The sequence below is a fragment of the Rhopalosiphum maidis genome, chromosome 3 (genome assembly GCF_003676215.2).
Source record: "Rhopalosiphum maidis isolate BTI-1 chromosome 3, ASM367621v3, whole genome shotgun sequence".
Classification (NCBI taxonomy): domain Eukaryota; kingdom Metazoa; phylum Arthropoda; class Insecta; order Hemiptera; family Aphididae; genus Rhopalosiphum; species Rhopalosiphum maidis.
The window spans coordinates 57,523,682-57,550,851 of NC_040879.1; the positions used below are offsets into that span (position 1 = coordinate 57,523,682).

The window sequence follows — 27,170 nt, forward strand, 5'->3', positions numbered from 1 at the left end:
ACCACACCAACCGCCAGCCGCGGCCCTAACGACGACGGCGCATATACCTCGGTCGCGTACGCCCATTGTACGTAATATAATAATACGAGGCGCGTATCCCGCGTACAGCATTGTGCACGTGAGCTGCAGTTCAAGAGTCGAGTGCTCTGCGGGAGGCGATTTCCTCGAGTCCGACTACACTATATACTTACTATACACACTTACCTATATGTAAATACACATAATGTACGGTCCGTGTGCTCCGTACACACACATATATATATATATATACGGCCGTAAACGACTTGCGCCGATGATGATTGATCGTCGCCGTCGTCGTCGTCGTTGTCCGCTCGCGACTCGCAGCATTCGTCGAAGACCACTACGCCGATGATTGAATACACACTATAATATATTATGTCGCGTGCCCGTATAACGTGCCCACGGGTGTATCTATCATAACGCACGTGTATAGCGGTAGGTAGCATTATTATTATTGTTATCTGCGTTGGTCGGTCGTGTGTGGTTAGACCTCATGTTATTACCTATCGCACTCGTATAATATAATAGACATTGTTCGTACCAGAACTGAAATATTCTAAGGATTTTTCCCCGATGTCGGAAATACATGTTTTGCGGCGGGCGATTACGATATGCCGTACGACGGGATTACGTCATTGTGAAAATGATAGTATTGAAAAGCTTCGCGCCCAGTGACAAAAATCGAAAAATCTATATTATATATTGTATAGGCATTTGTATTATACTCGTTTTTTTTTTTTTAATTTCCGTGTATAGCAACCGTGATGATTTGAATCGAATGGTATTATTAATTAAACCTATTTAATTTAAGCCGAACGTATTCGTTATGCCCACAAGTGCTGTGTTATTATTCCCATCACCTTATTTTGACTCTAATTCCCGTTAAAGTAAACAGTCCTGTCCATACCAATAGTAGTCAGTGCAAGTGTATAATATTTTTTAATGTACAAACCCAGATTGAACTTCAAATAATATATTACTAGAGAAATAACCAGACATATTGCTCTTTGAGAAAAAAAACCAAGAGTGTCCTCTCGTCCCCGAAAATAGAAAGATAGATCAATGAATCGACATCCTAGGGAAGGAGAATATTTGGAATAACTGTATTCAAATAATTGATAAATTATTAAATAGGTTCATCGGAAAAGTAGAAAAAAGAATTGTGATGTGTACGATCCCCTATCTTCGCCTGGCCATAAACTGTAAAAAGGACACCGGGAATCCTTTCAACGGAAATTTCAAAAAAATGAATCTTATAACTAGTTAAGTGTAAAAGAAAACCTCAAATCAACAATATACAATATACGTACAACATAAAATAGTGTCTTACTACTTTTTTGTAAAGTCTAAAAATAGTGCGATAAATTGTCTAATTCACTTCGTTTATTGAAATGTCAAAAAATTAAATAGCAATAATCAGAAATTAATTATTTTTATAATATGTTATATTATATATAAATTAACGTACACCAAATCTTGACCTACTGGGCCGTTTCACCTGAAAACAATTATAAAAAAATTTAAAAAAATTGTGGACGTATTTTCCACATTTTTAGACAAAAACAACTCATGTGAAATTTTGTGTTAAATTTTCAAGCGATTTGTTAACTAAATATTTTTATCAACACCTAAAGAACAATTTAAATAAAGCTAAAATTGTTTTAATTTAAATATTTAGAAATATTAACTGTGCAGTATACTAACATGTAGTGAATAATAATATTTAAGTAATAATTCCAAATCTCTACGAGTAATATTTTTATTAAATTAAAAGAAAATGGCAATAATTGTTTGAGGAGAAATCATTATTTAATATTTGAATAAAAATGCCATCACATTTTAACATTCAATCACACAGTATCATAAATTTATGTAGTTTTATTCCAAACTCTTTTTTACGACTACTGGAGTTGGAATCTTGAATTACAGCTTTAGGTGTTGAAATTAAACACGTTTAAGCTACAAAATTATTTTAATATTTTCGTGATTTTGACGAGTTTACCGTGTAAACATTTGATCTTTAAACTTTGTGACTGAGTATTTTTGATATTTTTTAAGAAAAAATGTATAGAAATAACCTATTATTAAATGTTCAAGCTTAATTGCTTATTAACAAAAAAGTTAGCATAAATAAATAAATAACAACTAAAAAAATCGATTATTTCAAATGTCTTTAAAGTCTATAACCATAAGGCATATCGCACATACTACAAAAAATATTAAAGTATTTTTAAATATATACCATGTCTAGAAATATTTCGATTAAATACTCCAGGTGAGAAATTCAAGTCTCCGCGTCAGTAGCATTACTCATTTTTTAATTACAAAATTAATTCGGTCAAAATCTGATTCACAGCTCCAATATATATTTGTCGAATAGAGTTATCTGGTAATGTTTTTGTAATTGAATGGAGATCTAATAGCACAGTTTGTGATTTATCATGGTAATTCATGTGTACAGTGCTATTTATTTACGCTATTTTAATGCTTATTGAAATCCAAAAACCGAGAATAGTGACTTCGACGTGACAGTCTATATTTTAGTATCATATTTATTTAATACCTGACATTATAAATAATATTTAGGTACGATTATTATTATTTTTTTGCTAAGACTAATTGTATAATTACGTACCATAAAAACAATTTTACCTCGATATTTACTTAGAAGTAAGATTTAAAAAAAATTAAACCGTTGTATACCTTTATAACTTAACTTGAATTTGTTAACTTGTTAACGCCCTATTGTCTTGATTAGCATAGTTTTCTCGTGGCGTACTATTATAACTATTTAACTAGAATCTAAGCAAACCCAATAATCGTCCACGCCTATCACTACTGTGACACAGCTTCCGATATAATTTTTTTTTTTTTTTTAAATTTGATTATTTACTAAAAAATGTCATGGTTTTTTTTTTGGGACACAGGAGGACCGGCACGGCAACCGTGATGGACGACTACGTCTACGGTAACGGTAACGACGGCGACGGGAACACGACCGCGGCTGTCGGCGGCGGTCACAGACAGTGGCCCGCGTCGTCCGCGGACATCGTCGAGTACGATTCGTCGGCGGTCGCGGACACGCCGACGCCGCAGCAACAGCAACAGTTTCTACTACCTCACAATCAGCAACAGCAACACCACCAGCACCTGCAGCAGACGAACGCTTTTCAGCAGAAGTCCGGCGCCGCGGTGTCCGCGCACGACCCGAACGTCCGTCGCGCCGCACAAGTCGACAGACATTTACCGGTCGGCAAAAGGCCCAAGTCCCCGTCTAAGTGGAAGACACACGCTCTGTACGTGTTTCTCGCTTGCCTGCTGGCCGTCGTCGTCGTCAACCTCACGCTCACGCTCTGGTTCATCCGAGTCACGCAGTTCACGTCGGTAATTATAAAATATATATCTCATGACTTTTTGACGGGCATATAAACATTTTGCGGGGTAACCCCGTACCACTCCACTTCGCACATCTAAACTTTGAATGCGTCATATGACTCATAAACTATACTCGCCCTAAATTCGATTTTTATGTATCGAAATACTCGAAAAATTTTTCTGCTTTGGAATATGGAATTAAAACTCTATGTTGTCATTCCAAAAAGGAAAAAAATAAAAAAAAAATAATTTTAAAATATAATTTTTTAATAAAAACGTTGTTTCTTAACAATTTGAAACTGTGTAAAAATCAAAATTTGGGTGTATGCATAATTTAAGCATAACAATATGGTGAGCATACTTAAAAAATCACCTTACATGAAAATCTGTTGAGATGACGACTATAACAGTTTAAAAACTAATTTTTTCAAAATTATTAAGCGAATCATTCGGTTAATTTTCTAAAGATATTTACAAGTAAATTTATCGTACATATACACGCGTATATCAAATTTACTGTAGTTCAAACTAATCAATTAAGTTTTTCTTACAATTGAGTTTTAAACCACGAATGTATCTCGATTAAATTAAGCAAACGTATAATAATCACCTTAAATCTTTAGCATGCACTTTTGATCAGTAATTTTTTTATTTAAGCTTACCATTGTCCTGATTCCCTTAATTTCTCTTCAGTTATAATAATTACTAAAATTATGTAGAAGTTCCTTCATATGGGAAACTCTTTACTAGGTCACTCTTATAATTGTATTTTCCCTCCCCCCACCTATGCCTCCCACTTACTATTCGACTTATTTGTAACAAATTGTGTAGTATAAAAATGAAGTAACTTTCTTTTTCACTAAGTTAAGTCAACATTTTTATCTATTTACTAATTTAAAAATTTTCTAGTTGAATTTATAAATAATAAATCGATTAGTTACCATTAATTTAAAACCTAACATTTCAAGCGTAGATTTACCTTAATTTACTCAAGTCATTTTTTATTTCATTAAAACCTTTGAATACGCTTACATATTGAAAAACATAATATATTTTATCATTTTTATTTCCATTTTACACTTCGTATTTAAATATACGAGTACATTATCATGGGAGCTTTCCCCAATTCATAGTATTAATATAATTCTAGAAAAATTAAATAATTTTTTTTTTACAATTATGTATACTGTAGAGCATGAATCGAAACTAAATTTGAATATATTCGACTATTTTAAGTTATTATAGATTATACAATAGAAGGTACCTATACATATTTATATACTATTTAGAAATTACATAGGATATAATTATTATCATAATGATTGAAATATAAAAAAAAATGTCTACTTAACCCAAAAATAATGCTAATAAACTTAAATATTTGTTCAGAATCAAATTATTTTTATTTTAAATAATTGAATTGACAATTTTTTTATTTAACATTTCACTTTACATTTGTGTAACACTATTCTTAAATCATATTTATATTGGATTATACTGTTAGTTTATGTCTGAAATATAAAACTTAAAATATTCTTGAATAATATTTGAAAAATTGTCTTTTTTCAATCATAGATTTCAAATACTTAATGCAATAATTCAATAAATATATACAAATAATAATGATAACAACGAATTTTCATAATACATGATATAGTTGCACTACTAAGGCAAAATTATTATTAACTTTATACTGCATTCTGTAGTACTATACTTACTCAAAATTGTGTGTTAGCATCTTACACTAAGTGTATCCCACTAAACCACTCTAAAACAGTTTAGTCATCCCTACAGTTTGTTGAGTCCTATCAAAGTTTATTTTATATTACCTTCTTTATATGCTTATGTGAAAATATATTTAGTACAGTTTTGCGTAGATAATTGAAGTTTTTCATATAGTACATTTTATTCGAACTTTTACGTCTGACTTTTCTTATTTTCTTATTTTAGTATTTTACAATATATTTCAAACTAATAAATTAATTAATATTTTTATTATGACATTTCTTGCCAAATAAGATACATGTCATTGTAGCTTTTATACGTGGAAACCATATTGCATATGATGTGCATAAACTTAAAATTACGTATAGTTATTTCATTTAAATCCATTATCTGAAAATATTACAATCTGCACAACATTATACATTTAAGCATAACATAGTCATCATGAATCTGGCTTAGTGGTGCTAAGTACTCAAATATTACAACAATTTTATACTACTCGCATAGTATTAAATACCTATATATATATATATATTAGATAGTTTCTTATATTTAATTGTGTATTGTTGGTGACTATTAATTATTTTGGTGCGTATGTAATTTTAGTTTCAGAAAATTTAAGATACTCTCTCATTATTTATTTTTATTTTTTTCACTATGTGTCCTACTTGTAATTTATACCGTTGATTTTATAAATACTTCTTACTAAACGTTTAAATTTTATGTAATAAATTATGAAAGTAAGAATGATGGTATTTGTATAATATTAATTATGCACTTCAACTTTAAAATTCATCTTTAAACAGTTTAAACCATTCCACGCCCAAGACCTAACTTATCAATTAACATTTAAACAGCAGCACGCAATGACGACAACTAAAACCGTCGTGCAATCGACCGAAATAGTGGTAAATTATAAGTATCTATGCTATGTAATAAATTTAAATGTACCAGTTTATATATATATATATTTTTTTTTAAATTAAAAAATTAACGCCGGTGTGGTATAGTAAAACAAACTGTGTATAACATTGGTATAATGATCGCAGCGGTATCCTTACGTTTTTTGATTACCTACATTACGCCTATTTCCGTAATATTATAATGCCATGGAATACTTTTAATATCTTGATTTGTTGACAAAACGCGTTTTTGAACCGAAATATTCAAATATAATATTATTATATACTCGATCAATAGTAAATTATATCACGTAACATGATGTAATGCTATGAATTAAATGCACTAAAAAAATCGTGTTGCATTTGCTGTATGTTACGTATTCTTCACAAATAGATGCGTTAAAATCTGCACACAATAATGTTCCAGTTATAAAAAAAATAACGTTTCCAACGATTATTAAAACGTTTCAATGGAACTTGCCAAGTTCCAAAAACATTGGTGAAACGTTGTACGCCATAGTTTTATTTTTGTTTTTTAACTAGATGTGTTTATTCATGATAAAATATACCTACTATGGACTGAAAAACCAAAAAATATGTGAAACTACGCACTTGAAAGTTTTAAAATGTATAATAACACAATATAAACTTTTAATAAAATTAAAAAACTCTTATAAAGAATTATAAATAAAAATATTTGAATAAATATTTCCTGAACTAGTCTTATTGTAACTTGTAAATATTATACCTACAATTGTGTTTTGAGTGAGTTGACAATTAAAAGCATTACGTAGTATTGTTTATCCGTATTTTTACATATTGGAAAGCGCTTTTGATGTCAACAACGACTTAAAAATAGCTTTTCTTCGGAAATGAAAGTCAAATTGTTATTGGAATTAGTGTTTATAGAAAAGAATGATACTTAAAGTAGTATTTGTGAGATGAAATATAAATTTTACATATTTCAAATTTTACATAATTATTTATTGTTTTGCTTGATATTTATCCGTTATAACTAGCTATACTAAGGCCAATGATTTTTTTTTCAAATAGCAATTAAAACCCTGTCATTTTTCAGCTGATTTCGGTTAGAAAAATATTGGTACTATATTTTATTATTTTTAATTGTTATATTTTTTTAAGTTTTTAATTAATAATATGTATAATATCTTGTAGAATATTTCAACTTATGAAAAAAAAATTTTTTTTGAATAATTTATATGATTTGTATATATTTTATGTTTAGGTAAATAGAGTTAGTGAAAAAAAGGTAACTTCCAAAATTTTAATGGTAAAATGAATAAAGTTAAAAAATAGTAAAAATTATAATTTTATGTGCTTACATAAAAAAAAAATGTGAATAACGTCAATATTTTTGTATAATAAGTGTACTTCGAGAAACTAATCGTTATGTATACCTCTAGGTTCACACTTTTGGTGCACTATAATTCTAGCCAATTAAATACAAATAATATTATAATTAATATTGTGCGCGTGTTTAAGAGTTAAATTTACCCGTTAGGTTCTTATACGCTATTATTGTTGAATAATTGTTATTGGAATGAACACGTCGTATTATGAAACAGACGTGTGTAAATTACTGTCGTTGGTAGACAGCTGAGAGTGTCTTCCAGCGACAGCTACAACATAATAGTAATGTGATGTCCTCGGCATTCAAACACAGTTGTCAAATGTTCAAGGTTCGCAACATTATATTATTATTATATTTTTACCTGTTAAATATGAACACAGTTATACCAAATCATTGAACAAAAATAGAACAGTATTATCTATTATATAGTATTGGATAAATTTCTTTTAAAGAGCAACAAAGTAACTTAAATACTTACTCAATACTTTACTCATTGCTTTATTTTCCTTAAGGCCAAATTGTTGTGGTCACACCATTTTAAAATCCTAATAACATAAACTCTAGATGAATACTTTTTTATTTATTTATACTTAAGTATAAAAAAATGTTTAAATAATATTATATTTTATACGGTAATAATTTGAAAATATCAGATTTCAAAACAGCATTATGAAAAAAAAATTGTCGTCAGGGATTATAATATTATGTCTCGCAAAATGTAATTTGTTTCCTAGGTTATAGGTCACGCATACTATAGAGGCGTGCCGACACGATGTGAAAACAAAAATTTATAATTTTCCACACGACCATAATAATAATTATATTGTTGCAATTCAAATAAAATATTAAAATATTTTTTGTTTGGTGAGTTGAGGAAATCGTTTATCCCGTACCACTAAATGTTTCGTATTCGACATAATTATTATATGCACTTAGCTACCAGCTATAATATAATGCGTATGTATTACAGAAAGAGTTGCCGCGACAGTTGAACACATTGGAAAACCCATTTTTTAAAAGCTTCGGCTATTTTATTCGCGCTCCTTGTAATATATATATATATATAAATCCATTAAATCATAATAGGAGTACAATACAGAGACTAAAGCGTATTAACACCTGTTCTCAAAGTACGGCTTCGGTTCGTGTATAAAATGTTAATACGAAATATTGCTCGTATGGACTGAAATATTTATTTTGTCTTTGCCGCGCTGAATTTTTGAAATTAATCTTAAACCTATACCGTACCTACGTATAGTTAACAAGCGCGCCAACAGGCCGTTACGAGCCGAACTTTTCGAGTTAGTGTAAACTTTGACAAGTAATTTCCCTGTATAATATGTTTCACGATTTCACGTGTAACGTATACATATTATATTGTATGATACCGTATTATTATATACGTTTTCTCCGTATAATTTCGTGTAAGATAAATCATCACCGCGTAGTGAATATTAATAAATTACAGATAATATGAATTATAATATTTTCGAATTATGATCCACACAATTTATTGTGAAATCTGTATATAGATAAAAAATTAGGTAAATAATCATATATTTAATAAACATGAAATGAAAGATTTTTAGTTTTAAAACTAAAAATTATCAATCCAGTATATTTTATTTTAGCGCGCACTTAGAGTTTGGTAATTTTTAATTTTTTTTTTTTTAGTAGCGCTACCGAGTATTCTTCTCTATTTAGTCGAGTGAACATTTCGAGCCTTCCAACTCCACCGAGTTTATTATTGTTTTCACGTATACTCAAATTATTAAGCCATTGAACAGTCTTTTCTGAATGTGTCAAACCGAAAACAAAATTTTACTTGCATTGCCAGTTTAATATAACTTAAAAATAATATGTATTGAATTAATTGAAGAGAAACATGTGAATTCGTGCAATTCAATCTGTCCACAATGATACATATATATTATAGAATATATACCTACTTACACGTTAAAAACGCGTGACTGTACTTGTCATGGAGGACTGAATGGTCGTCGCAAACGTCGTCAAACGAAAGCGAGAAGATTCGTGTAATCATATTTCGGAGCTTGGCGATGGCGAATATTTTAATGAGAACGCGTGAAATAGATTGTGGCGGCGAGAGAGTCGCTTGCGTGAAAAACGTACGCGTAATTTATGATACGCGCTGTTATCATTGTTGTTATTATTGCCATTATAATAACATAATATAGTTAGCTACTCGCATTGACGATAACATAATATATTTTATAGATAAACCGGCCACGTAACGCGTGAGGTGGTGGTTGCGATGTCATCGTTGTCGATGACACGTATAATATTATAATTATAAACATATATTTTTGATATCTTTAAGCGACTTTATATTGTTATTGTTATTGTATTGCTTGAAACTAATGGGACACAAAAAAGAATTGAAGATTGTATAGGCGTTCGTCGAGAACAATTTTTAGTTTTAAAATATTTTTTCTTTTTTTAGAGCATACTAAAATTTTTGTTGATTAAAATTAGAACCCGATATTTTTTTTTAAATTTTGGTGCTTAAAATTTTTTAGAAATCAGTATTTTTTATTCCTACACATCCGTACACCGTCAAAATCGAAATAACGAACAGCGCGAAGGCAACTTTAATATTAAAAGTTAGAAATTCCCTGTTTAATAATCTGTTTAGAAACCATATAATCTATACCTTCTATATCATAATACCTTATAACATCCTAAATCTCTCTCTTTAAGCATTTAAGAAAAGAATTTTTCTATAGTTATTATATGTAAATTATATATTATATGATAAATAATAAATTGTTATTCTATATATTATAAATATGTTAATGTTAGTTAATTTATGTGCACTCTTATGTTTTTTTTTTTTGTCTCAATTATTCTTTGCTTATTGTACTATTATGTTATTATGTTATATTATTTTCAAAACATGGTTATATAGAAACTCCTGGGTCCCCACACGAGTCTTCTTAGTGGGGCCCAGGATTTCATTACATGAAATTAAAATTAAATAAATAAATAAATATTGATGCGCAACGATACTCATCACTCATCAGTAAATACTTGTCATTATAAATTATAAATTATAAGACAATGAATGTTACAAATACTTCAAGCAGGTTCTGAAAAAGTAAAAATCCAAATGTGTTCAAAAGAAACAGCTTGTCTATCGACCATTTTCCATTAAATGATAATTTCGGCTCTTATTTCTAGCATATTATGATTGGACATATTTGGCAGCAAAAATCACAACTGCATTTTAGTATTAAGAATTATTTAATATTTGTTTAATATGTGTATTGCTATATTTTATTTTTTACGAATATGTATACACTGAATATAGATATATTTTTATTTATAATCAAAAACCTATTATTACTATACAAGTATTATGTTTTGATAAACGATAAATAAATATCTAAAATTAATACGCAATTTGATAATTATAAGTAGACACACATTTATTTATAAAATATTAAAAATAAGTAGAAGACATGCATTTATCAACTTAATTTATTATTTTATTTAGTACGTAGTTAATACAGAGATGTAAAGTTGGCATTAAAATCTTTTTTTCAAAACATATATAAAAATTTTTAATACTTACCCGAAATTAGCTATCTCCCACCCTCCCCTTCCCATCATCTAAATATGCAATGTTTTAATGTACAAGAAAATATTATTTATAATAATTTCACGTATTTTACGACACAGGAGGGCATAGGATCTATGAAGATCACACATGGTGGCCTCCGGCTATCCGGCCGGACATTGGTCACCAACCGGCTGGTGGCGTCGGCGATACGCTCACGGACCGGGCATCCTCTTCTCATCGAGTCCACTGCTAACGTCACGTTGACTGCTCGAAATTCGCAGGGACGCCTAGTGAATAGTCTCAAATTGAGTGAGTACTTTACAGTATACATCCATACCGTATTATATAACTTACCTACACGCTGTATATAAATCAGTCCTGTAATGTGAGAAATTATTGGCATTCGCACGCTAGCTGAGATTTTTTATTAAATCATACTTTGATACTAACCAAAAATATTATTCATATATTATTATTATTATTTAAAAAGACATTTGATTTATTTGTATTCTGCTCATCTAATGTTATATTCGATGCAATCAGCTTAGGTTAGGTGAAGTAAGTCAATATTTTAATTTCACACGACAATTACAAATGTCTACATAATAAATCAATAAAAGTCTTAATTAAGTTAACATGATATTAGACGTGCTCAATAACTGATGGTTTCTATATATTTTACTTAGAACACTTTTCCAATTTTTTTAGCTTCAAGGGTACTGAATTATAAAATATAATATTAGTCCCCGGTTATTCAGTTATTGATAGAACGCTACATCTGCATGTGCTGTCTCCACCTTACATACATACAATATCGCAAATTTGCGTTCAGAAGAACTAACTAGAATCATTACGTGTTGTTCGCTTCAATATTAGAATGAATCGACCTATTATCAAGGTTAAAGATTAGAACATTATTAGTGATGAAGCGTTGAATTTGTTTCGATGTTTTAATTTTTAAACAAGATGATCCATTTATGATCCAAGTATGTTTAATATTACAAATTTAAAAATAAAAGTTCTTATCTAGTAAAAAATATTAAAATATCGAGAACAAAACTTATCACTGATAATTTTCTAACCTTTAACTTTAATAATTGGTCAACCCGTTCTAATATTATAGCTAACAACATATTATAATGGATTCTACTGAATTTTAATTTGTTAGGTTGTATGCATGTAAGACGTTAACAACACATATGAATATGACATCCTCCAGAGCGCTATTTAGTATTTTCAAAAATGTATATTATAGTAATAAATAAAAGTAACGATTTATTTTGATCACATGTATAGCTAAAGATGGTTTGGAGTGCGCACAAGCGAACGTTTTCAGGGTGACGGATACACGTGGCGAAACGCTGTTTTCAGCCGATCGAAGTAAGGTGATAGTCGGCGCTCAAGAACTTCGAGTAACGGGTAATGTTAAATATTATTATCAGCTTTGCGTAAATTTGGTGTGTATGGTCGTGATGATAAAAATATATTTTGTGGATAATTTAACAGAACAGAACGTTACACAAAAATTATTTAGCACATTGTAGTGGTGTAAATCGGTAAAATGTTCTGTGGGCTCAAGTCTCCAACGATATTATTTTAAAAATGTATATAACCACCTACCTAACATTTATAAAGTTAGAATAACGTTGAAATGATTTTATTTATTGTCACACTATCATTAATACCTAATCTAATGTTCTCAATTTAACTTACTAAAAAGCTGTTTAATTTACATTAAAAGCTTGTAAAAAATCCAAACATGAATAATTACATTTTTAAATGTTAGCTTTGTAGTATGTAAACTTTTTTCAATATTAAAATATTTATTTAATAATAATAATTAAAATAACAATCATAACCATTGAATTACATTTATATCAATAACTTTGTTTACTTATGTTCATCGACTAGAGATAATAAATACTACAACAATCCTAAATTCTAGCTCTAAAAATTAGCGGCCTAAAATGTTTAGAAACATTAAAACAAAATAATTATTTTAAATAGATATTATTATAGTGAATATTGTGTAATATTTTTCAATAACCTTCAAATAATATTATAAAATAGTAAAGAATTTTGTTAAATGTAATAATTAACAATATTTATTATTTATACCTAGAAATTATGGGTGAAAAATAAAATAAAATAATACATAGAATACTATTGTAAAATAGTATCCTAATTTTTGAAAGTGAAATCATCCTGCAGTGGTGCAGTATACTTATATTATGTTTCTACAACCATAATATGTTCTTCTTCGTACAGGTTCTGGTGGCGCTGTGTTTCAAGGCAGTGTCCAAACACCAGTGGTCCGTGCCGACCCTCGACACGACTTAAGGTGAGAATATTTATCAAAAAATTCCATACATTTATAGAATGTATCATGTGAACACTCAACAGTTTTACATTCAAACTAAGTGTAAATTTTTTATTTATTTTTTATTTTATTATCTGCTGACATACCTAATTTACATGCAATCAAAACAATTTTATTATTATCATATTAAAATTAAAATCGATTCATTCAAAAAAAAATATATATCAAATACTTAGATATCAATCCTAAATAGCCAACACAAGAAAATAATCTTGTTAAAATATAATATTTCATTTCAATAATAACTCATTCAATAATATGTTTTTATTTATTTGCCATATTGTTTAAAACTTCTGTTAAAACAAACAAATCAAACACTGAGAAATAACCAAAAAAAACATATCATCTAGATCCGATGATAATTTACTTATTTTTAACAAACTAGTAAAAGTGTAACAACTATACAAGTGTAAATTACATATTTTGAGTTAAAATTTTAATTTATCTTAATATTATTCAGTGAAAATTGTTCATATCAAAATATGTGGCTATACCTACTGAGATTCGCCATCGTTAGTTATGATGTATTATTATAATACTGCAGGTACTGACTGTTCATCAATGTTCGTTTCGGTAGTAAATTATTATAATAATTCTTGTGTCGGTGTAATATATTATTTTTTCGTAAAATATATTATTGTAATATACATTTAGGCTGGAGTCAGCGTCCCGGAGACTCGAGCTGAGTGGTCCCCAAGGAGTGACTATCGAGTCCAGGGCCGGTGACATAACCGTATCGTGCCTGATGGACGTCAAGCTGCAGTCAATAGCCGGAGCGGTGTGTATTTATTTTTTTTTTACCTCGTTAGAATTCTTATACAACAATTTATTATCTTTCTAGTATATAAAATATCTATACAAGATATAACTACCTAATTTTAATTATTAAATAAACTTATTGAAAATATCATAATTTTATGTATATTATATATATTTTACTTAAATAACTATAAGACATAATAATCGAAAAACATTATTGTTTATCGTAATAAGATTATATTTTTCTCAGTGACTTGCTAAATCATGAATTTGATTTTAGTTGAATTAAAAAATAGAAATTCATTTCAAAATAATATGAAATGTTATGAAGTATTTCCAATTTTAATTTTCTAATTTTCGTTAGTATCTATTATGATTTAAGGAGTAAAGGAAAGTTCCCTTATATTTTAGTTAAACTGTTTTTATTAAATGCATAAAAAGGCAAAAAAACATACCTATAGTAATCATGGTGGTTTTATTTTGATAAAAATTACATTCATGGGTCAATTAATTTTATTAACTTATTCCAAATGCAAGTTTTTATATTAACACTAATTCATTGGCACAATGTCGACAATATTATACTATTATTATAATTTTATACCAAGGTTAATCTTGTGATTTGTTTAATATTTACACAGATGAATTTTATTTTGCCACAATACTAAAAATAAATAACAATTATTGGATGTAAATGTTAATTATTTACCTAATAAATAATATTCGCTACCCGCCTTAACAGAAGAATAGTTTAAAAAATATTTTCAATATAGCCATTATTGTAATTTTAACTGTAAAGTTAGAATGGATAGACCTATTATTGACTCAAAATAAGAATATTATATGTGTTTTGAGAGTAAAATGTTTACGATACTTAAATTTTTACCTAAGTTATGAATATTTAAAATATTAAAATTTCAATATATCTACACATAAATAAATAATAAATTATATCATAAAAAATCCAACGTAAAAACATAGATAATATCCTTACCATCAAATTTAATAAAAGGTAAATTCACTCTAATAATTAAAGTTAACAAGAGAAAATTAGTTCTGTTTAACACATATTTCCTACATTTCTAAGAAGAAAATACAAGCATGTTAAACGTCCTTTTGAGCATTTATATTGTTCGAGACAGATTATGCATTTAGCGTACACCGTACAAACTAATTCTTGGGGAATTTCTAGGGAATGTCAACGGTTTCAACGCGAATCTGGAATTATAAGGAACCATGTAGGTTTTAATAACTATTTATATACAAACATGATTCAACAAATATAATTTTTGCATATACCACGATTTCATATAAGGTTTTAAATGAAATGTTACTATCACATTGAAAAACATTTATAAACAATGATATATTATTATAATGTAAAAACCGTTTTGTACATTTTATCCATTATCTATAATATTATTATTATTATTATTCTGTATTATTGCATGTATGTATAAAATATATAATATAGAGTTATACTTATATAAGAAAATATATATAGTTTAACACACACGAGACTAATCTATATTATCAAAAAAATAATGATTGATAAATACTGTCATTTTTAATTATTTTAAGTATTCCTAGAAGTTCCAACCCTACTTATAAGATATTAATTACCATATTATAGCTTATTTTTTCATATCCCGGGATGTCAAAACCACAAAACCGTGGTAAATTTGGCATAGATCTGAGATTTTTTCGCGTTTTCCACATTTGATTAATTCATCACTGCCAGCAACAATTAATGATTACATTATAACATTCCAATGCATTAATCGTGTTATAGATACAAATCGACGCAGCCAAGGTGTTTCTCAAGGGACTGAAGACGGTCAAGACTACGTCTTCAGCCAATATGGCCGCGGCGATGTCTGCAGACGGGGACGGCGGCAAGTCGACTGCACAGCAGAATTCCATCGGCAGCACGAAAAAGAGAGGTGCCGAGGACAAGTTGCCCAGCGTGTATCAGCTGTGCGTGTGCGGCAACGGCAAAGTGTTCATGTCGCCACCAGACGGTCAGTGCGCGGCCGACAACGAGAGTCTGGTTTGCCGGTGAACGACCGCGGGTGTATACCGTGGTCGCGGTTTCGGCCTGCCAGGCAAGTCGTCAACCGCGCCTATAACAATATCACCAAATGCGTAATCGTACCTATATACTATATATATATATATATAGTATATAAAATAACAACGATAACGTATAAATATTAACAACGATATCATACGTCATTATTAAGTTTTTATTCCAATACATTCTATTGGCGCGATTCCCGCGTTCGTTCGTACATAAACCCTTAACCATGTTTAGTGTAGAAAAATATTGTTATAGTCTCCGTCTATTTCCAAATATTTTAACCTTTATTTTCGTCTCGAAAACAATAATATCATCGTATTGTCATATTGTAATATATGATCTATCTGTGTCCGCTTCGTATAATATTCGTATCAAAATGTTACGCGCGCATAAAAAGACAAAATAAATTCGATTGATTTCGATACTATAAAGATTATAAAAAATTAAAAATAAAACATTTTAGTGCCTATAGAAGCTCGGCTGAACTGTAGTCAAAATCTAACGTCTTCGTCGGTTAACTATACACATTATATTATTATATTATTGTCTACTAGGTATGTAAACTTGTAAAGAAGCTATACTATATATTACACGCTTTATACGTTTTAGATATCTTTTCCTTTTCCGTATCATTTTTTTTTTTTTTTTTTTTTTATGACGACTAAAGACATATTTTAAACGCTTATTAGTTCGTCAAAAGACCAAGTCCAAAAAAATCTTAGCTTATAATAGGTATATTTCTATGGTTATCATATTAATATTATAATAGCCTGTTATGTACACGATTATCTTGTATATCGTTATATAACTACATCGACCAAATAATAAAAAATTCGCGTATACACCGCGTACTACGTGCTTATATATTGGTTATTATTATTATGAACCATGATATTATTACATAACGATATATCTTGTGTGTTATTATACTTATTATAATAGTTTGTTGTCATCGTTGAACGCGATAAATGCGTCACATTATGTTTCTCATGCGTCTGTTGTTTTTTTTTTCCGAACGCTGATAATTTATGTGTATTGTAACTATAAAATATAGAAATATAATACAGCAGTCGCCGTTTGTTGGACTCACAGCTGATCCCAATTTACAAGTAAATAGGAAAAAAAATCGTCTATTGGACTCACTATACTGGTTAATTGGGACAATATATATTTTTAAGGGCATAATACTACATTATTTAGACAATTTAATCGATTTTATCGCATTTATATTTTGAAGATTAATATTATTTCATAAATTTTTCATGAACAAGCAGATTCGTTTTTCAATGCTTTTTTTTACTTAATTTCAAATTATTTACTTATTTAAATAATCTATGTATATATTTTCAAAAATGATATCTTTTCGAATCAACATTTTTGAAAAAGAACAATCTTTTTTACTTCGTGGACGACAAATTTTACATATTAAATACAATATTTTATAACTGTATAGACAAATGTAATTATTTAATTACGATTTATAATGCGTAATATTTATATCTTTTTATTCTTGGATCATTTATGTTATTGCCTCGGTCGGTTAATGGACTACTCTGGTCCCAAACTGAGTTCAATAAGCGGTGACTGACGACTAGTGCGTATTAAATATTTTGTGACATAATATTTTTGCTGTTTCGTCGTAATTTTATTTTTTTCTATTTCGGCCGTTGTCGTCATAAAATATTTGTATTATAGGGCTTTTATTTGAATAACTATCGTTGTATGATTATATATTTATTTACATTAGGCACTTGAAGTTTTGCGCCACAAGTCTATATAATATAATATATATTACGTAATATACTTGGGCAATTTGCAAATATTATTATTATTATTATTATTATTATTATTTCTATATTGTTAATATTTAAAACCACGTCATGTGTACATAATAATAATATTATATAATGATTAACTGATTTGTGACGTGTCCTCGAGATGTTATACCTAATATTATTGTTCGCGTGAATTGTTGACGCTCGTGCGTATTGTTTTCCGTCGTGTAGGTATTAAATATATACAAAATGATATAGCTATTATATAGCTAGGTAATATACTTATACGTACTATACTTGTTTTGTGTTTTACGTATTTATTATAAAACGAAAAAATAAATTGATTGAGATCATACACTACTTTGTTTATATTTTTGAATTGATAGATAAAAATAATTGATCAAGTAATATATTGAAAATGTAAAAGTTTTTTCTACTCACTAATTCATGTATCTCAATAAAATAATTAAACGAAAATAGCTTGTTATTGAGGTCAATAATCCATTCGTACAACTTGCAGTCAATGGATGTTCACGAAATACCAAATATTTATGATATTACATTTTCCTCAATTAATATAATTTTTGAGTACATAAATATTTTATATCAAATGTATAATATTATATATATTTTGACTGAAATTTTATTTGATCAATTATTCTTACTTACATGTCACTAATATGACTACCTATACTCAACAACCGAAATTGTTAACAATACCACTAATTTTATTTTTAAAATCAACGGTAAAAAGTCTAATACTTTAGATCCTTGCTAAACTTGAAGAGTAAATATTTTGTACAACAATAGTATATTTTAATACCGTAACTCAAATAATTTTTACGATATCACAGCACGTGTAAATCATCAAAAACGTATAATAAGTAAGTACAATATTATTATCAATGATACTAAAATTTTATCGTTCATATACTTACATATATAATACAAATGGTGTCGTATAAGATTATGTATCTCGTATAACACCTCACTATAAAATGGCAACGAACAAATGGCACAAAGCAGGTTGACTTATAATAGCTGGTGAAGCAGAGTATCACTGAGTACCAACATACGTTTCATGACATTTTTTCTATGGGTACCTATTGAACTAGACTACAACTACAAATAATATGGAAATCCCACATGATATTTATATATCATTTTATATCTTTTGCAATGTGTTTTGCTTATAAAATGAGCGACGGATATAAGAAAGCTCAACTTAAAAAATGTTATGTAACAGATAAATTGCATGAAAAATCGTAGAGAAATATTCGAGGATATGGAAAAATTGAAAGCAGTGTTGGTAATTTAACTTTTGAAAAATTATGATGCGAAATTAATAGACGTAAATATACGATATTATGTTTGACTGTTTGAGATATAATTGTTTTTCAAATTATTTATAACTTTAAATAACATAAAATATTTGTATGAACACAAAAAATATTTAAATCAGTGTTTTCAAAATTGAAGACCGCCAGACAGAGTACAACATCCGTTTATTTAAATATTATTATTAGAAAACACGTATGTCCGTATAGGATATCCGACTTTTAAACCGAGATATGTGTGCTGAGAATCAGAGTACAGATACAATCAGGTACGTGACAAATATTAACTGAATTCAATCATTACCGGTCTCACCGATCGTACTTTATTCGAGATCGGAACCCTTCGCATGACGTAGATAAATGCATTTTGCACAAGACTTTATATAGAAATAAACCTGTCTGTTCATAGTCACTTATGCTATACAGTCAAATATATTAGATTGATTATATTTATATATTATAAGAAAATGGGACGAACAATTTTGGCTAAACTTTAAATAAAATAACTAACTGTAAATATTTTTTTTTTAGGAATCGTTATATTGTATAGATATTTTAGAGGTAATAACTCATGCTTTTGTTTGACTAAGTGTACTTTGCTAGAAATAGTGACGATTGTATAATTTCATAATAATTATACAATTACACTTTAAGTATATTAAAAAACGGTTCATAAGGCCATGTTTATTTCCGATAATATTGTTCGTCAGCACTCGATCATTCAACGAAAATTGTAGTTTATACAATTGATTTAATATAAAACTGTACAAATATTCTTTTATATTTGTTTTGTGTACTTACAGATGTTTAATTATATAGAATATATATATAAATAACGAAATTAGAATAGGACTATCTTCTGAAAACAAGACAAACAAATTCAGCTGCTAAAAGGTTATCCATAATAACACAGGAAAATTATGCTAAAAAAGAGATAGGTAAGTCAAATTAAACGAAATGTGTGATAACTTATAACTCAATGCCTTAGAATATACGTAAATGTACTTATTGACAAGCAAGTATAAGGTTAAAATATAATATTGTATTTAAACTAACTTCAAAGGTTTATGGGCTTTATTAATTACTGTCCACAACCTATAACTATAGTAACTATAGTCATTCGTTATTCAAGTGACATTTTATTTATAAAATATAATTAATTTTTTTGTTATCGTGCACAATAAAATAATATTGATTATATTAAGCAGATTACAAATAATATAAAACGATTAATATTATATCAATCTGGTGAATATTGTAATATCGCCAGAGAATCAAATTTATCAAATTTATTTTATAAATTTAAGTTAATTTTAGTTAAGTAATACTTATTTATCCTACAAGTATCTTACAATTTGTAAGGGATCTCTGGGATTGTCATCTCACTTCTGGATGAAAGTTTAAGCTGAACCATGGTACAATGACAATACGTGGATGTTAGACGCCAACACTCTGGTGAATACCACAGAACATATTGGAAATCTACACAGTGTGCACCGTAATGACATTATACTGGTTGAGTGGGGCGAAGAGGTGGCACGCGCACGCGACGAGCCAATTTCACGGGCCACCGCGCACCGGCCGTGCAATAACAATAACGGTGGCAATATTTCTTTTCCTAGTTTTTTTCTTACTCATATACATAATTGACGGGAACTACCGTGGCAATATTCACAAGTGTGCACGATCGCAATCGTCATCCTTTCCTGTTCCCAAACCATCTATCCATACTATCATTCTTCAGCTGTTTTCTACTTTTTTTTTTTTAATCTAGTTACAACTAGATATTGTGTAATTTACTAGAGATTCTGGCCATAAAAATATATATATAATAGGTGAACAATTAAAATTTTAATTTTTAATATTTGAAAAAAAAAAGGACTTAGATGAAGGAAATATCGTATTGGTTTATCATGGACACGAATTTTAAAAATATTTAACGTAATTTAGGTTACTTAACACAAAATTAACTTGAAATTAACACATTAAGCAAGTACATATTTAAGTTCGGTATGAAATTTAAGTAATGTTTAATTTGTATGAATGCACATTTTCACTTATTATTTTAATGTAAAATTGTTAACGCCCACTCTCGTATATATTATATTATTCAATTATCATTGAACTGATTCAAATGATTTAATATGTCAAAAATGTATTTTGGTAGGTCGATGAATTATTATTTGAAAGTATATTAAAACGTTACATTAACGTGTCGCTTATTTCATATTTTTAACAGTTAACCATTAAAAATGACATTATAAGGTAAATTTCAAATAGTGAAAAAAATTGATTCTAAAAATTTTAAACAACATAGAAATATACTCTAGGTAAGTACATAATAATATTGTAATGCATAAATATTATATTATATCGTTTTTAATGGTATATGACTATAACTTCAGTATGACGATCTAAACATTTTTTTTTTTTATAAATCCAATGTTTTCTATTTAAATACGGTTTGTTTATTTAAATATTATTATCGTAATTCTATTTTAAAATGGATACGCGATACAGACATGTATTGAAAATGCCTATCTTATACGCCGTGTGAAATCATAATAAATTGTATGCTATTGACATACAGACTTGGAACTTCTCAAGAAATCATTTTATTTAATTATATTTATTTAATGGGTGTATTATTCTCAGTTTTCGCTCAAAACTGACAAATTTTATGTAAAAAACAACTTATTTTATTGTCACGACAATACAAGGGTATGGTTAGATTTATTGGTTCATTGGTTAATTGAAAACAATCTAGCATAATAGTATTTATTGTTTTCATACAAATATAGAACCAATTATCAGATTATTTATCCATATACTTTTCATCTATACATTTTTGAGAAATTATGGCAAACGTAGAAACATAGTTATCTCACGAAAAACTTACCCAATGATAAAAGATTGTAAAAATAAATTATCGTAAACGATTTAAGAATATGTTTTTTATCAAAAATGAATCAAAAAAATAATTCTAAACCTATTTATTATAATATATTTAAGTCATATTATAGTATAGGTTATAATAATATTTGGCATTATGGTTAGCGTGTTTGACATCAGAGTCATTTTTGAATTTATTGACAGTAGTTTGGGAATGTACTTGGATAAAATTAAAGGAAATTATAAGATGATACTATATATTTTATTTACTTTCCAGTAGTTAGGCAGGTTCGAACAGAATGAAGACTACCTAATTATATATACTATAAAAATACAAAACATTAAGTTTCATATTATGGTTAAAATTTACTGATAACTATATTTCCTATCTAAATTATGATTATGGTAATAATATTATAAATCTGTATATATTATAATATATGTATATAAGCGGCTTTGTCTTGACTGATAGAGATTCTACGTAAAGCCTAAACTATAGAATAGTTAAAAACTTGGAATTTTGACTACACTTTTGATTTATAATAAATTTTACATTAAGAAAGTATTTTGTGAAATACGCGCAATAAAGAGGGATCCACACAAGGATTTTTTGGTGTGCGAAAAACGATTATATTATTGTGTTTCTACAAGGTTATTAATTTATTATTTTGTTCATTAGTTATAGAAAATAAAATAGCTAGTATAATTGAATACATTTTACATCTGTATTTTATAATTGGTTAAAACCACCTATTTAACATTGTACTCGACACCACATAATATTATATTTGTCCAACCATCATCACGTTTTGTTTTGTTCGGTTGTTTAGAAATCTTAACACATTATTTTATGAATGTCTTATTCAACGACTTTCATCTCAATTCTCAACAATAAATTCACCATCATAGCTCATGGGTTGCAGTAAATATCTGAATGTTGCGTTTCATTATTTGGATATAAATTATAAGATACTTTTTTTTAAGTTTTGTACTTCATTACACCAAGTATTAAACAACGAATTGCACAAAGTTTGAGTCTCATAATACCTTTCATTCTTAACCGGCTACAAAGTTCACGCAAACATCCATTTATATTATATATTTATACAACTAAAAATTGAACTCCAATAAATATAAATGGTTGACATACCACACTAAAATTAACGACTTCTGCAGCTTTAATCTCATGTATCTCCAAATTAACCGTATAAATGTGTAATACAAATATATCATACGCGATCAATCTACTGAGAGAGCCATCCACATTGAAATTTTAATAATTTGACACACACTTATTATTTATGTGAAACATTATTATCATGTAATTTGTATACCGTGTCTATAGCCTTGAGTCTCTAATCTCTCGCTCTCCAGCATATAAATCTTAGATATAAGGTACGTAACAGAATGTCGTGTGCGATCATCAACAGTAGTGGTCTTAGCAATTCTTGAAAGGTTTCTTTTATATTATTATTATATACGTTTAACGTAGTTTGAGATATCGTATAGAAGAACGGTGGGCGAAAAAACGGCGTCGACATGTAGGCGTATGGCCACACGTATCGCGGACGTACACACGCCGCAGTCGTCGTCTTTTCACCGATGCATTATTATTATTATTATTATATCGTACACGCGTCGTAATCCTCTTTTTCAAACCCGCGACAAAGCACTGCCACCACTAACGCTCCTATCTCGGACTCACAGCGATATCCGTCGCCACATCCCACCCATCATCTTCTTCTATCAACCCCGGTTACTACAGCCGCCGCCGTCAATAGTCTTCGACCTCACGCACTTGGTGTACTTGTATTCTATAATATACAGTGTGATTCTTTCATCACAAACCAGAAATAAATATCTTTGAAAAGATTTTATGTAACCTTGGTTACCAGAATGGTGGGAGTAGTAAGGTGGTATGAACTCACCACTTCATGTTTTTGTGTCACTATGATAATAATATCAGAACTTGAAAACTATTTACAATTTTGTTTATCTATATATTCATATATTAAAAGTGCAGGTAGTTAGTCCAGTGATGGCCAATTATTGTAATAATAATAATAATATACAAATATAGGTATCTTAATTAATTAGAAAATATGTAAGAAAAAAACAAAAATTACAATAATTAGTTAAGTATATAGAAATAGTATTGAGAATACCAAAAATATATAGTCTTAGGTCTATATCATCTTTGCAAAAAACTCTTTAGTGGTATTATTAGTGGTACGATGGTACATACATGTAGTCATAATATTTTACAGTGAAAAATAACAAAATTTAAAACAATATTTAAAATATAATAATAATATAATAATCAAAATTACCAATGACAAGAAATTGAGTCATTTTTCAATCGTATAACTAAAAAAACATAAATCTCAGCGTCATCGGAGCCAGCTATTTACTAACGATCGCAAAAATATAAATAATTTATAGATGACATAATGTTTATATGAATAATTAAAATCTAATTACTCTAAAAATAAAAAAGACTAAAGAGAAAAGAGAAAACATGATCATACCTCAAACGTTAGACTGATTTTAAGCGATAAATATAATGATTTTACAATGATGTGAGATTTTTGTTTGAATACTGGAAACAGTTTTTATACAAGGAAAAATCCTTCAATTTTCAGCTTCAATCAATTTTATTTAGAAGGCAGTGAATTTAATTCGTACTTAGGGGTATTAGGAGTAAATAATATCCCATCATTTTCTTAATAATCTGAAAAACTTAAAATGTTTAGCCTAAATAATATTTTCATGATACCAATTTTATTGTTTTTTTTTTTTTGTGTAATTCAAAGATGAAAAACCATGGATTCTTAAAATTTTTATTGAATGCTAATATTTTTATTTTATATACCAACAATATGCATGCTATAATTTTCAAAATATTTTCACTGATTTTTAGCTCTTTATCAACTTTTGAAATTTGAAATAATTTTTAATAATATTTCAATAAATCATGACAAAAAATACATCACAATCCAAAAACTTGAAAAATTGATACATAATTCCTATCAAAAGTACATATTTTCACCTAAAATCAATATATACACTATTCTATGGTAAATTGCCTAATATTGATTTAAAAGTTAATAGTAATATATAATATATATAGGTATATACTATTTTAATAATTAAATATAAATAATTTTATAAATATTTTTTTGGTCAAAATTAGATCAATCTGCAACCTTAATACTGAAAAACAAATCACTTAAATAGAAATATTATAAAATATACTTAGTAATTATTTATACTCACAAACCGCCTTTGCTAAGGACCGTTTTTTGTATGTAATGATTTATCAATAAATTAAAATTAAATAAACCCATTAAGTTACTTATTTAATGACGATGTATACTCAACACTTACCATTTTGTTACTGATTATTTAAAAAAATTCTGAATATTTTCACTTTTGACTTCTCTCTGTGCCAACTAGATACACTTTCCTAATAGAAAATATATTGAAGTTGAATATCTATGAATTTTTCTACTATTAAACGTATATATATAGACAAAAACCCTATTATATTATTAAATTATTTTCGTTCAGAATCCAAAATATATTGAAACATAGCTATTTCAAAAGGTTAGACATAGCAGACTTAGATTAGAAGAGATATGTATAGTTTTAGGTTCTGCGGAATGAATAATAATAATATGCGTTTTTTCCATACATATATAATTAGATCTAATTAGTACATATGAGTTTCAAAAATAAAAAAATTCTAAAAACTTTTAACATTAATCTGAAAAAAAATTATAGTAAATGTAAATTTTTACGTAAAACCAGTTACAAATAAAAAATTAATATTATTTTTTGTTATATAAATCAGAAATAAATTAATCTAGACTTAAAGTTCACCAAATATTTATAATAGCATTGACTAGATGTGACTTAATTTTCAATAAGTTGTATGTTATTTATTAGACATTTTAAACTTTTGATTTTCTTATTTTTATTTAAAATTATGTAGTATAGAAATATGTTTGTTTTTGTGAAAATTGCTTGAAAATTCAATTTAAAGTTCACCAAAAATTGTTCTTACTCCAATTTTTAAAAAATATCAATAAAAAACATAGTCACAATTTTCAATTAAGATTTTAGGAAATATATCAAAAAACTTAAAATTACACTTAGTGTTTTATTTTCAATATTTTTATTAGTTAATTATTATTATATATTATTTTATTATAAGTGGTAACTGATAAACGATGTAGTGGGTGCTTGTTTTTCGTTCACTATCAACACCACCATGTGGTATTATTATAGATTCAATCAATAATTATAATTTATAATTATCATATCATATTATTTGGATGATCTTAAAATTTCCAAATATTTCAAATATAAATTATTGAACTGTTACTTTCGTTTAATACTATTTCGGTTCCTGCAATTTCTAAAATTATCGCATTTGCTTCAACGACAAGAATAAGTTGAAACAACAAAGGCGCTGAAACGATATATCGTACAACATCTATGCACCTATTCAGTTTCCTTTGATCATCAACTCTTCCTTTGCCGTGTAACAAGATGACACTGTATAATTGTATAAATACGGGTTCTGAATAAACTCTCGATCGTTAACAAAATACATTACATTATACTTACATCTTAAACTGTTGAACGGGTCGTTTTCCACGCAATAACATTGCCACCGCCCGCCATTCTGTCAAGTCCATTCAAAAGTACTTTTAAACTTAATTTTATGACTTATAAGTTATAATAATATAATAATATATAAAATTATAAACCATTATCCCGCACGAGCCACGACACACGGTGATATAACACATCGTCATTTAAATTCTTTATTTATATTCTCAGTTTTATCATTAGCTAATATCTCGAATTAAGTTAACAAATTTACCTAGTTTAATAAATATTTTATCAAATACGATCTACGGTTCTTTTTACATTTTACTACATATATACTCACCACTTCATA

The 27,170-nt window shown here is 28.0% G+C and overlaps 1 protein-coding gene across 2 annotated transcripts in view; it reads left to right on the forward strand.

Annotated features, from left to right (window-relative positions):
- Positions 1-18,311, forward strand: part of LOC113558815 (zeta-sarcoglycan) — a 129,324-nt gene extending 111,013 nt beyond the window's left edge. For both annotated transcript variants that reach the window (XM_026964369.1, XM_026964368.1), the window contains exons 4-9: positions 2,949-3,405; positions 11,098-11,287; positions 12,275-12,397; positions 13,247-13,319; positions 14,013-14,136; positions 15,910-18,311. In XM_026964369.1, the coding sequence (XP_026820170.1) occupies positions 2,949-3,405; positions 11,098-11,287; positions 12,275-12,397; positions 13,247-13,319; positions 14,013-14,136; positions 15,910-16,179 (1,237 nt within the window). In that variant the 3' untranslated portion in view covers positions 16,180-18,311. The remainder of the gene's footprint in view (positions 1-2,948; positions 3,406-11,097; positions 11,288-12,274; positions 12,398-13,246; positions 13,320-14,012; positions 14,137-15,909) is intronic.
- Positions 18,312-27,170: the final 8,859 nt, after the last annotated feature.